The sequence below is a fragment of the Myotis myotis genome, unplaced genomic scaffold, assembly GCF_014108235.1.
Source record: "Myotis myotis isolate mMyoMyo1 unplaced genomic scaffold, mMyoMyo1.p scaffold_m19_p_2, whole genome shotgun sequence".
Taxonomy (NCBI): Eukaryota; Metazoa; Chordata; class Mammalia; order Chiroptera; family Vespertilionidae; genus Myotis; species Myotis myotis.
The window spans coordinates 9,871,364-9,884,906 of NW_023416324.1; the positions used below are offsets into that span (position 1 = coordinate 9,871,364).

The window sequence follows — 13,543 nt, forward strand, 5'->3', positions numbered from 1 at the left end:
TGTTTCCTCACAGGCCAGGAGGGCACATTGTCTTTCGGGGTTACCTGCCAGATCTCCCACCCACTGGTACTGAGGGGCATGTACATAGCAAATTCTCTGCTCCTCCACCTCCTAAAACTCATCTGCCCTGAACTCTAAATGTTCAGTGGAGTCACTAACCAGAATTCCTGCCTCGTGGAGACCAGGCCCCAAGCCATCAGGAAGGACCATGGCCCCAGGGGACACTGGGAATATCCCAAGAAGGGACCTTAGGATCCTGGCTGTGTGGCTGCCTCCCTGTGCCCTCGGGCCTGCCCAGGCTCAGGTGCCCAGACACGTGCCAGCCTCCACCTGGTGGGGACCTCACCCTGACAGGCGGAGCTTGCCCAAGAGATGATGTCATGGGCTCCTGGCCAGGATGGGCGCTGTGGAGTGATGGGCAGCCTGTCATGGTGGCAAGGGAGAGAGAGCAGGCTGCCCCTGGCTCCAGAGGAAGGCGGGAGGGGATGCGGCAGACGCGGTCACAGCTCCCACGCCTGTCTGCAGGGCCTGCGTCAGAGCAGTCAGAGGGGCAGGAGCCTGGATGCTCAGGTTCTGCTCTGGGAGCGAGCGAGGCTTTCTTGAGGACGATGCAGAGAAGCGGCTTGGCTGGGGATGGCAGGAGGAGGAGGAGGGGGAGGAGGAGCACCTCTGAGCAGGTTTTACCATGGCTGGGGTGGCAGACGTTCCAGACAAAGCTGTCACCACAGAGACCGTCCAGGCAGGGAAGAGGGACACAGTTGTGGCTCAGCTGGCAGCCTTCACTCCCCCCTTGGGAAGGGGTGGCCAGATGTGTCCAGCAGATACCAGGGTCTCAGGGCGCCTGTGCACAGGCTTTGGGCCACACCTCCCTCCCAAGGGACGAACCTGAGGCTCCCTCTCACACCTGCAGTCCCCTGATAACTCCACGCTGCTTCTGGCCCTCACACCTTCACCTCTGCTGTCCTGCCCGCAGTGTCCTCCCCTGCAGCTCCTCCCGCCCCCAAGCCCAAGTCCCAGCCCCTGTGTCCCCTCCCTGCCCCTGCCCCCTGACCGCTCAGCAAGTGTGTGTTGGGTTGGGTGAATCCAAAACATTAAGAGAAGAAGAGGCCGTAGGACCACTGGTTCTCATGCCCACCCGAGCACACAGGGGCAGGGCTGGGATGGGCCCAGGAACCTGCATCTTCGCCAGCTCCCAGGTGGTCTTTGGGAAGGAGGGGAGCCTCTGGGTGCTTCCAGGAACAGCAGGAGATGGGTTGGCCTCGTCCAATCCCCTCGTGTTAGAGACCGACGAGCAGGGCATGGAGGAGGCAGGGATGTGCCCTGGATCACACAGGGGCCCTGTCCACTGTGGCCAGGCCACCCTCCCCAGCCTCCCCTCGTCCCCATCCCCCCCTCACTGACCTCCTCCTGCCTCCTACCACCTCCAGCTGCACCCTGCACCCTTCCCGGCTCCCACCACCTGCACACCTGGCATCTGGCCTTTCCCGGGGCCTTGCCAAGACAGAGCCTACACTGGGCTGGCTCCCTCCACACACCCTCCACCACAGCTGTCCCTGCCCCTTTGAGAGTCTGCTCCCTCCACCTAGGAACCCCTCTCTCAAACGTCACCTCCTCCAAGAAGTCCTCCCCTGGAGCATGCACACCACCCCAAGCAGATGTGGGCTCTCCCTCCCTAAGATCCCTGCGGCGCTTTAGCTCAGTCCTGGGACCAGTCAGTCCTCCCCTCGCTCTGTAGGATGCGGGCCGAGACCTGGAAAAGCGAGAGGTCTGTGGGCGGCTGCTGGCCTGCCCCGAGCTGGGCACCGGTGCCCCATGACGATGCGGGTGGCCCTGGACGGCACTGTGCTCGGTGCTTAGCGGGCATAATCACATTCACTTCTGCTGTCGGGGCTCTTCGCTCCTTTTCATGGATGAGAAAACTGAGGCCCCAAGGCAATGGTGGGGGTGGAGCTGGGATGAGAACCCGGGACCATCCGTGTCTCTGGACAGGACTGGAGCAGAGGTGGAAAGGGACCCTTGAGACGCGAGGGGAAGCCTCTGGGGCTCCCAGGAGAGGTTTCCTGAGAAGCAGGCGCAGGGATCAGCGTGCCCTGTCTTCCTCTGGACGGTCAGGATGGGTCAGGATGCGATGCCCAGACCCCGAGGCAGCCGCCTCATGGGAGGTGGGGGGCAGCCGGCCTGGGGGCAGACCCTCTCCCTAAGGCTTGGCTGAGTCCCTGATCAACCACTCCTGGGCCGCCCCCTGGGCTGGCTGTTGGGGAAACAGCAGGTTCCCTTAACTGTCCAGGCGGCTTTGCACTGGGGCTTCTGACCCTCACAGCTGGAGTCTCAGCTGCTCCGCGTCCCAGTGACACCGACACCCTCATCGCTGGTCCCGGCTTCGTCTGGCTCCAGCCCTGGCCGGAGCCTGGGCACCGTCCCCGCGAGGGGCCCCAAGGACAAGGTGGGGAGTCAGCCTGCGGTGATTCCCAGGAAGGCGAGGCCCAGCGGGCGACCTCGGACACAGGCGGCTGAGAGCTTTAGGGACTCAGACCGGCTGCGGGCGTGGAGTGGTCCTCAGGTGGCATCTTCCCCGTAGCCCACGTGGATCCCACATTGCACCAAGCTCAGCAGACGTTTTCCGTATAGAGCCAGTTACACACAGGCTCTGTGGGCCTCATACGGCCGCTGCTGCAAATTCTTTTGTCTTTCTGCTAACCCTTTAAAAATGTCCAAATGTCCAACCACTCTTACTAACCACTCTTACTAACCACTCCTACTCACCACTTACTCACAGGCGCGCAAAGCGGGCCAGACTCGCTCACCTGGAAACCCTCCTGGAACTGGTCGGCCGCGCTCAGCAGGTCAGCCTCTGGGACGGCAGGAAGTTCTCCCTGTTCCCCCACAGACACCACGCCAGACGTCCCCAACATGGTGTCCAGCTGGGACAAGGGCAGAGATAAGGAGGCAAAAAGATAACAGCCGTGGACTGTGGCCTCAGATGGACTTGGACTCGAATCCCTGCTGTGCCTCAGTGTCCTCATCTGTGCAATGCGATGATGCCAGCACGGGCCTCAGGGCAGCCGTGAGGACTGAACACCCTGGGGCCTCCTCGATGAGGCTGCGTGCCCCGAGGTGCCTGATGCCCAGGAGCCGGTGACACTCCCTACCTCCGGGTCTGTTTCCCCCCAAGTGGCTAATGCACAGCTCTCTATGCACCCTCCACCCGCAGGACCCCTTCCCGCCTCCAGGATTTGAAGTGAGAACATCCCTGCACACACGTGTGCTGTCCTGGGAGCTGCCCAGCGCACACACAGCACTGGGGGAGCCTGGCGGGGGCCGGGCCGCACCTGCCCATTGGGTTCACCGCTGCCTCGGCGTCACTGGCAGAGAGAACACCACAGCCCAGGCTCCAGGCCCTACAAGGCCCTCCGGAGGTGCTGGGGACACCTGGGGAGGGGGACGAGCTCTCCTCTCACCACTGCCTCCCCTCAGGTTCCCTGTGGCCACTCTGACCACAGCCAGCCCCACCTGGGGGGCAGGGTACGGGGGAGGGGACTGGGCACCCCCTGGCAGGACCCGAAAGGCTCGTCAGAAGCCTCTGTTCCCACATCAGGGAGGCGCGTCTCAGGACCCACACCTGTTAGTCACCCACGTCGAGCTGGGCACTGTGGGAGCATACCCAACCTTACCCCGTGAGGCAGCCCCGCTCACCGCCTTTCCTGGGGGCTCCCCCAAGTTGACAGGGGAAGCAGCTCGCCAAGGCCCAGCATGGATAAGGCAGCGTTAGAACCAGGCCCTCTGGCTCAAAGCCCTTGACTTGCCCCTGCTGCCCAGCACCACCCCCTGCGGCATCCGCCTGGATGCCTCCAGCGACAGAAGGCTCACTGCCTCCAAACAGCTCTTGTCACTACAGGAGCTCTGCGTCAGCGGCCTTTTCCTCAGATGGAGCCCAAACCACTTCCGGGAAAGCCCCTCTGGGTGAGTCACTCGTCCCCTCCCAGCTCACGTTTCCGTGGCCGCCTCTGTGCCAGGTGCTGCGCAAGCACCTTGGTTCACCCGACGAGGCCTGTTCCTCTTGCGCACGGACGAGCTTCACTGGTCCCCATGCCCCCGCCCCGCCCTCCAGGCCTGTTGACTGTGGTCCTCAAACACGCCAGCCTCTCCCCAACTTCCAGGAGCACCTGCTGCTCCTTGGGCCCCCACAGTGGGGATGTGCACGCGGGTCCTGCCTCTCCCACAGATGTGGAGAGGCTTCCACAAGTCAGGGCCAGTTTGCTTAAATGTGTGTGTTCAACGACCACCTGAGCGAGGGCTGCGGAGTTAGCAAATGGAAAGCTCAGCGTGTCCTGCACCATGAAGAGAACCAGCCCGCACTGCCAGTTCCCGTGGCCCCTGAAGGTCAGGGGCACATGGACAGCGGCCAGAGACCTACATGGCTGTGAGAGCCCAGCACGGACCAGGTGAGTGGGCAGAGATGCTGGGCCTGTACCAGATACTGCCAACTCCACCTGCCTCTTTCTCTCCCAAAGAGGGCCCCCCCCCCCCCACCTATCCCTGTTCCCCCTTTCCTCTGATCAGTATCAGCCATGACCTGGAAATTCACAGGCTCAGGGGACAGGCCTGGAGGGCCCCAAGCCTCTGTGCCCGGAGCCTGTTGGCCTGGGATATGGGAAATGCGAGTTGGGGACCCTGTAAGTCCTTCCTTCTCTCTGCACTGCACTGTCCCAGCCCTAGAACAATGGGGTCAGAGTGTACCCCAAAGCTCAGAAATCGGCAAAGGGCACAGGTGGGGCATTGGCTGCTGCAGTCTTGGGGTCCTCAGCACAGACTCCTCCCAGGCTGAGCCCTAGTGCTCTGGAGGCGGGGTAGGGGGTGAGGTCCCCACACCCTGAGCTGCAGGAGCCAGGTCTGCACTTGGACACGCCTTGCAGCCGCTCCAGGCTTGTCCGGGAGCCAAGGGGGCGAGTTGGCAGCACACAAGCCTGGGCCAAGCTCCGAGATGGGACAAGAGACAAGGATGGGCAGGAGAGGGAGTAGCCCCCAGGGTGGGGACCATGGAGCAGCAGAGACAGAAATAACCGCAGGGAACAAACAAGCATCACCATGCAACGGACTCCGTGCGAGTGTGGCAAGCATGTGCCTGGGCCATGTGTGTATGTGCGCATGAGTGGGGTGTGCACGGGCCACAGCTGAACGCCTGTCCTGACAGCAGGAGGTGAGGAGAGGCGACTCCTACCCTCAGCCACTCTGCGGCTCCTCTCCACGGGAACACGCCCACACTGGCCACTGGAGCCACAGCAGACGGCCCAGGCCCTGCCCAATTCTAGAACGTTCTCCCATGTTAGCTCACTCACTCCCACCCTCACAGGCAGGTGGGGAGACTTGCCCTCAGCCCCACAGCAGCGCTGGGCCCCTCCAGAGCCCGGCGCGTCCCCAGCACTACAATGCCCGCATCTGGTGGCCAACACAGGACTAAGTCAGCTCACGTGATGGATCTGCTTAGTCTGGGACAGGCTTCCTGCCTTTGCCCCTCATGGGAATCTCAGCTCCACAGGACAGACCATGGATGCCCCGCTGTGCACTCACACTCAGCGGGGCACCTGCGCCAGGCAGACACTGAAGAGGCAAGTGGGGTGGTGAGTGGAGCTGTGCCACGCCCCCCAGTGCCCAGCTCCCAGCAGGCAGGTCCCTTCCTCTGGGGCCCTTTCCTCATCTGAAGGTGGGAACACCACCACCCAACTTTAGGGTCTATGTGAGAAATAAGCGTAAAGAACCCAGCGCAGACCCTGGTGTCATAGCAAACGAAACTGGGGGTGAGGGGCCTCATGGGGGCCTCCTAATAGAGCCTGAACTCAGGAGCTGGCACCGGTAGAGACCGAGACGCCAAGGCACACGAGGCTTCGGCGTTCCGGGGGGAAGGCGGTGGCACCTCTGCTCCAGCCTTCCAGCTGAACGCAGACTGGGGGGCTTACACACTGCAGCCATCAATCAGCAGGCACAGTGCAGTCTGGAACCCTCTCAACTCCCCGCTGGGGGCGCCTGTTGAGAAAGACAGGAACCCAAGAAGGGATTAGACGGCTCAGGACAGAAGGGACTGAGTTTTGCCTGGTGGCCTTCAGGGCGGCTGTGCCAGCCCTGGGCTCAGAGTCCCCCCTGCCTGCACGTCTGTCAGGGACGGTGGCACTGGGAAGCTGGGACAGTGAAAACACGAGGCTTGATGACTTGGGTTGGGGCCAAATTTCTCTGAGGACTTTGCAAGAAATGAAGGACAGAGGGAAAAAAAGAAGTGAACGCCTTGCCACGAGCACCAGGCCACAGTTAAGCTCCCGAAGGCGCCATGTCAACACCAGTGCCCCTAAGTGTCCCTTCGAATACAGCTCAGCCTATAATGGTGCCACACGGGACAGCAAGCCGGCACCCGGTAAGCAGGTGTGACACTGCTCACCCTGCACCTTCCCCACGCCCTTCGCCGTCCAGAAGCTGCCAGTGTATTCGCTGCCAGGATGTTATATAACAGCCACTCCGCTACGTGTACCTGCAATGGCCCCTCAGGGAGACCCTCAGACGAGGGGAGACGAGGGGCCCACAAGAGGGCATCAACTTGCTGTATTCTGTGTATGAAGTCAGGGTCCCTGAGACCAAATCCTTCATCCGCCTCCTCCAGACATGTCTGGACCTCACGGAGACATGGAGCTTTGGTGAAGAAGAGTCAGAACTTGTAAACTGAAAGTGAATTCATTAACGGTAAAAGCAGCCATTTTTTTACTACACAGCAGGCAGATAATCTCATGTAAGCCTGGCAACCACCCTACCCCGTGGACACAACTTCCCACTTACAGGCACGGAGACTGCATACAGGAGGCGATGGAGCCGAACGAAGTGAGCACCTGACACGGCTTGGGCGATGCTGTGCCCTTTTCAGCCCAGTCCGTCCCTCAGAAGCCCATCGCCCCAGCAATGCCAGCGCCAATGCCAACGTGCACTTGTGCACACAATCACACACGCTCGTCTGCCAGGGCTGCCAGCGGGGCTCTTGCCACAAACGCCTTTCGTCCCTCTGGGTGGCCCCAAGCACGACACTCACGCCTGCCTGTGGCGACTTCGTCAGAGGCTCTGGGAAGAGGCCTGAGGTCCTGGCTGTGGAACTCTCCGAAATGGGCCCGGAGGAACCTCCTGTCCCAAATGGTCTGGCCTGAGGATGGAGCCACATACACTGGACATCAAGACAGGGGAGTCTGTCCCGCGGAGGAGCAGCGGAGAGCAGTCACGGAGTGAGGAGACGGCACTGGTGAGCTCTTCCTCCCGGGGCCATCTGGGTCAGCCTCGCTGCTTCACTACAGAGGAACGCTGCCCAGGAGCTGGGGAGGCAAGTCCTGAGGCCCCAGGGACAGGAGCCACAGTGCTTGAGGACACGGCGTCAGAGGCACAAACTTGCCGCCCTGGCAGCCCGGTGGGCAGCCCCTGGCAAGCGACCCTGGCTCTTTCCTGAAGGGCTGTGAGAGGCTAGAAATAAGCACGCACACTGGGCCCGGCAGAGGGAAGTGCAGAAAAGCACAGCTGCTCATTGTTCCGACTCTAAGTCTACCCCAGGCCCTCTCCTAAGCTGCGACCCGAAGAGAAGTCACCCAAGGATCCCCGATTTGCCGCAGGCAGCAGAGTGTCAATGCGCTTGTTGCAGAAAGCCTAGTGCCCTATGGGGCCTGCCCTCCGCCGAGGACTAGAAAACCACTGGCTCCATGTGTCTTTGGGTTCCAGCTCTTAAGGCCAAAATTAAGAGAGGCCAAGGGGTTTGTTTTAGATCATATTTATCAAATGCGGTGCCCCGGCTTGCTGGCCGGAAACAGACAGGCTCCGTTTGATGCCGACAAGAGGCCCAGAGATGGCGACTCTGCCAGGCCCGTCTTCCTGTACTGACATCGGAAGGGCTGGGCAGCCAAGGAAAGTGTGGCCTGTGACACCAAGGACGGGTTTAAGCAGCAGCCAACACCTTCTTTTTCAATGTGTATTAAGTCATTCGTTTATTTCTCAAGATGTGCACACTCAAGTATTAAGTTGGCCAGGACAACTCATGGCTCCTAGGTATGTACAAGTCCTTCCGTGGCTCGGGTTACAAACAACTTCATAGCTAGTGCACCACACACACAAGATAAAACAGGAAGCCTAAAACCCCAAGCCACTCCGAGAAAGATGAGGGAGGGAGGAGGGGGTACTGGTGTAGCGTCCTGTGGGGAACGATGCACAGGAGGGAAGAACACAGAGGGCGGAGGCAGCCAGCTTCAGAGGGTCAGCAGCGGTTCCGGGGCCGTCAGGGGACTGAGTTCAACAGGTCCTTCAGGAAGCTCTCTGGGTCGGTGATTTCTGATAGGAGGCCTGGGAACAGAGGCAGAGGCTGTTAGGAGCAGGACCGCATGGCCCCAGCCCATGAGTCATGGCTGCCGCATCCTCGAAGAGAACACACTGTACTCCAACAAGTTCTGACAGCTGCGGCTGGAGGCTCGGCCATGACTGGGACGAGAGTCACCGCGCCATGTTCTGGAAGCGGAGGCTGTTTGTCTGAGGGTGGTACAGGGGCAGAGGCTGGCCCACCATCTCCCTGGAGCAGTTCTAAGCCCGGTCCGTGGACCACAGGGTAAATGGAAAGGAAGTGTCCACAGCCCTCCACGCACTCTCAAAAGGACCTGGACTGGGAAAGGTGCACACCACTGCCCCGGAGGGCTGGAGGACAGAGAAGGGTACAGGCCCCGGGCCCATCGGCGCTTTAGCCACCAGCCCTGAGCAGGCTGCCTGTGCTCAGAAGCTCCGTCCTTCGACTATCACACAGGGACAGTGAAGGGTCCTTGCTTCATTACTGTGGGGATGACGTCAGGCATGGATGTGGAAGTGCCATGTATGACAGAAGGTGCTCAATCAGCAGCATCAGGTCCCCCGCTGCCCCTGCCGCTCCCTCACAGGTGATCGCCCCAAGGCCCGGCAGCATGCCAACAGGAATCCTCTCCCCAGCTCTGCGCAATGCGGGGAAGGGGGCCCCATCCCATGCTGGTTTTGGAAGGTGTTGCTGTCCTTGCATTCAATAGGGTGTGCCTGGTGTTCTGAGATTTTCTACCAGTTTAAACAAAGCAATGAAGCCACACTGTGGAAACAGGACCTCCGAGTGAAGGCCAGAGCCCCCCTGCACTGCCCTGCTTCAGGCCGCGGTGCTGCCACCAGTCCCGGGGCTGATGCAAAGCCCTGAACTGAGCTGACCACCTTCCTTACCTGGTCCACCCCCTCCTCTTATTCAGACTCTTACATTCACACTGACAGTCTTGGTTTACTAGTACATTCACCAGACCCCTGGGTGACAAACACAGTGCTCGGCCCCGAGGACACAAATACACAGGCTCCCTCGTATCTGTAGGGGTCACTTCCTGGGAAGAAAGCAGGGAGAGTGGCTAAGGTAGGAAGTCAAGGCTGGAGGATGCACGGGGAGCACCCGGTGAAGTTAACAAAGGAACCTCGGGTAGGAGGGCTAGCACGTGGCCTCTGATAACCGAGGGCACCTACAAGGCCATCCCAGTGCACGGCTCCCACCAAGGCCACCGCAAAGGACAAAATGCAAGCCCTAGGCTTTAGGGCAGCGGTTCTCAACCTGTGGGTCGCGAACAATGAAAATACATCCTGCATATCAGATATTTACATTACGATTCATAACAGTAGCAACAGTACAGTTATGAAGTAGCAACGAAAATAATTTTATGGTTGGGGGTCACCACAACATGAGGAACTGTATTAAAGGGTTGCGGCATTAGGAAGGTTGAGAACCAATGCTTTAGGGGAACTCCATCAGTTGGGGCTGAGCTGGGAGGAAAGAGAAATTCACACAGAGCATCATTCCAAACTCTTGAGAGTTTAGTTCCCAGAAGACAAAAACAAACAGAAAAATATCAGTGGGATCGGGGAGATGTTTCCCCCGCTTCTTTACACGTCACAGCATTCCCACAATGACCGTCAGGGGAAAATAACATAAGCTCCCAAGAGTCAGGCTGGTGTGGGCCCTCTGCTTCGGCCCCGGGAGCCCTACACTGGACAGACAGCAGTGCAAGGGCTGTAAGGCAACAGCGCCCACAGCCCAGAGGCTCCAAGATCTGTGATCTGAGGTGTCTCTTCCCAGGCAGCGGCCCACGTCACCTCCCCCTGTGGTCACCTGATGCTTGGTTATGAAATCCAAGCAACTTTTAATGTGTGTGCAATTAAAATACATGTCCGTTGTATAAGGAATCTGTACACAGGAAAGACAATGAACTTCATGTTTATAGCTGAGGGATAAGGACTGTCTGAGGATGTCTCATATGACAAGAGCTCAAAGTGTTGCCCTGTTCTTACAGCCACAGATGCTCTGCCTTGGTGTTTTGATGTTCACCATTTAAGAATCAGAGCTGAAGTGTTCCGCATCTCCCCAGGGGCAGCTGTGACATAAGAGGCAGGAGAAAGACAGGGAAGCTCCACGGTCTTTCCCTGAGCTGTCAGGAAAAGCCAGGGATCACAAGGGGCTCTACCAACTTGCAGCGATGCCCCACTGTAGACGTAGTGAATCTCCAGCGCCTCAGCTACCCCACCTGCAAAGTGGGGATGACCACAGGCCTACCTCACCCAGGGCTGCCTTGCAGACAGGGAAATGCAGCGGGCAGCCCAGTGCAGAGCTGCTGCTCTCATTATCAGTGCTTCCGATCTTTTGGTGGCCGACAGGCGAGTTCTCACCTGTGTTATCTGACATGTGAAGAAACAAGCTATGGCCAGCCCCACTAAGACAAACCAGTTTTGCTGCAGAAGATCTTTGAGAGACAGAACCTTGACACTGACCAGCCACGTCGAGGAACTCCGAGAAGGTCTCCACTGGCATGAACTCCTCCTGGAAGGTCTTCAGGACTTTGTCAGCAGCTTCGCAGATAGGCATGTCGTTGTGGCGGATGTATTCTGCTAGGGAGCAGGACCAGCCTCCTTCTGTGTTGCTGGTAGGCACCTTCTACAAGAACCAACAGGGGACAGGCCAGGGGGTGAGGGGGGATGACTTCATGCCTCGAGTCAGGCAGCCACGTCAGCCCGTGAAAGGAGAGCCCTCTTGTGTACATCAGTTTTCCCTGGAGGATGTGTTTTGCTGCCAGGAACAATAAACTTCACTTCACTCCTCTCACAGCCCCTTTATTACATGCTGGGTCACTTGAACCTACAAGCTACAACAAGCGACTGCATTCTTTCCTCCCCACACGTCATACCTGCATTTCCCAAAGAAAAGGGATTCGTCAAGATGCCTTAATTGAGCTGTTTCATTCCGATTATGAAAGGAGCCACCCAAACCCTAATTCCTTCCAGGCAGAGAGGAGTGTAAGCTGGGCTGGAAGAAGTCATACTCAACAGGGCAACGGAGTTATCAAAACTGGGGGGACAAGAGCACACAAAGGTGACTCGGGAGGGAAGATTTTCCTGCAGAAGCAGGTCTACAGCAGGCCCCAGACCAGGTGGTGGAGTGAGCACAGACACGCAAGCGTCTAGGCTGGTGTAAATCCCTTCCCACAGTGGGTGCGCTGGTTTCTTGGGAGAGGCCGGTGGAGAGCAGCCACCTGTTGGCTGAGGCAGGGTCAGAGCCAGCAACACATCACCTGACACCTTGCAGACACTCAGACACTGCTGAGCCTCCAATGGCATCCTTACCTTAAACATGTTGTAAATGAGATCGACGAGGGCCCAGAAGAGAAGGGAGGAGCGATAGGCAGAGTAGTCCTTCACTGTCTTGTCCGTCAGCCTGGAAAGAACATCCCACCGCATGTCATGCAGGCCCGGAAGGGTCCTCACAGGACAGGGCAGAGCAGGGGGAGCACGGGGAGCGTCACAGTCATCTGGGGGTCACTCAGTTCTAGCCACTGTCTGTCTCGGCGGGCAGGGCCTTCTGAAGCCAGTGGTTTATTTACTACAAAAAACGTTCCCTGAAATATTCAGCTTTGGCACGGGCTGTCTTCCAAATCAGGGTAAATCGGAAGAAAGGGAGACACAGCTGCGACATGACAACCGAAAGGCGACTGCCTGAAGGAGAGGCCAACCTCTCCTGGAGCTCATGTTGCTGTGTGCAACCTCCACGAGCTCCAGACTTGCTGGGATCTAGCAGATGAGGTGGGAAACAAGGCCCTCCTCAGGCTGGGAGAACTGTTAGTCAGCAGACCCAAAGCCACCACACACAGCAATTTGTCAACACGTGCTGTGTTGAAAGCAGCAAGCTGGGGGAAAAGTGGCGATGAGCAAAGGTAGCATCCAGGATGGAGGGCACACTGCCCAACACCTCCCAATGCCGGGATAATCCTGAGCGAGCTGCTCGCCACACCTTAGTTTCTACCCAGTATCGCCCGCCCCTACTTAATCCCATGATCAGCTGAGGATTAAGGACCAGCCAGTCCCTCAGAACATGGGGCTATGTGCGACCACGCCCACTGCCTCCTCGGCAGGCACTGCCGGTGAGGAATGGTTACACAGGTGCAGCCACCGTGAAATACGGAAAGACTAGACTCCTCTGCATAGGGAGTGATGTTGGGGCTAGAATTGGTTTCCAGCACCCAAATTTACAAGGGGTGTTGTCTGCAAACTGGTTTCACGTCTGTAGTAAGTAAAGGTAGTTGAACCCTTGTGATGGGGATGCTATATACTTCAGAACATGATGTACAGAGCCCATAACTAAAGGGACTAGAATTCAGTATTAGTGTGTGTGTGTGTGTGTGTGTGTGTGTGTGTGTGTGTGTGTGTGTAAGAATCATAAGTCAGACAAGCACAGATGTTACTTATCATAGAAGGTAAAACTATACCATATGGGCCTCACTCAGGTAAAGGGACAGTGTCCCATGGGACAGGCCATCACACTTAAGAGTCGGTAAATATAAATACTTTAAAAGTCAAATAATAATCAAATGAGAATTCCATTTGCTGAAATATGCTTCCTGAACCTTCCCTCCACCCGATGCACTTTCTCCCTTGCCTGCCAGCTTGAGGATGCCACAGCCTGAAGGGAAAACCACTGTGAGGTGGGCCTGAGGAGGAGGCCGATGACCCATTTCTCTGTAAACAACATGAAGAGAAAGTCCTAGTCTTAAGTACTTGCAAGTCCCAGGCAGAGGACCTTTCTCTTCGAATGGAAAACATGCAGAAGAGGTCAACCTTTCTTGTGCAGATGCCTAGAGTCACCTTTTTGTGTGTCTGCCACTGCCTCCCCCTCCACAATGAACAGAGCCTGCGCCAGTGACACTGCCCCAGCCAGCAAGATGACACCCTCTAATCCTCCCAGCCGAGGCCTCTCCCCGGAGGGTGTCTCAATACTGTGCTAATGCCCAGCTCCTCCTCCAGTCTGTTTCAGGAGCACCCTGCTCACGCCCCCACATCACACCAAGTCTGGTCCTTCTGTGACTGTTTTGCCTTGGTAAGCAGGAATCTTGAATAACCCTGCCCAACTTAATTATTTAAGGCTGATTAGTAAAGGTGACTAAACTGCTACAGAGAAAATGGCAACTCCTGAGTATAGCTCGCACTGGATTGCCTAATTAAG

General features: G+C 58.0%; 1 protein-coding gene across 11 annotated transcripts in view; it reads right to left on the minus strand.

Moving 5' to 3' along the window:
• Nucleotides 1-7,973: 7,973 nt before the first annotated feature.
• Nucleotides 7,974-13,543, minus strand: part of UBR4 (ubiquitin protein ligase E3 component n-recognin 4) — a 125,082-nt gene continuing 119,512 nt past the window's right edge. For 10 of the 11 annotated variants that reach the window (XM_036349204.1, XM_036349203.1, XM_036349206.1 and 7 more), the window contains 3 exons: nucleotides 11,671-11,761; nucleotides 10,822-10,984; nucleotides 7,974-8,352 (listed from right to left, as the gene is read on the minus strand). In XM_036349204.1, the coding sequence (XP_036205097.1) occupies nucleotides 8,288-8,352; nucleotides 10,822-10,984; nucleotides 11,671-11,761 (319 nt within the window). In that variant the 3' untranslated portion in view covers nucleotides 7,974-8,287. The other variant, XM_036349210.1, reaches the window with a different exon arrangement.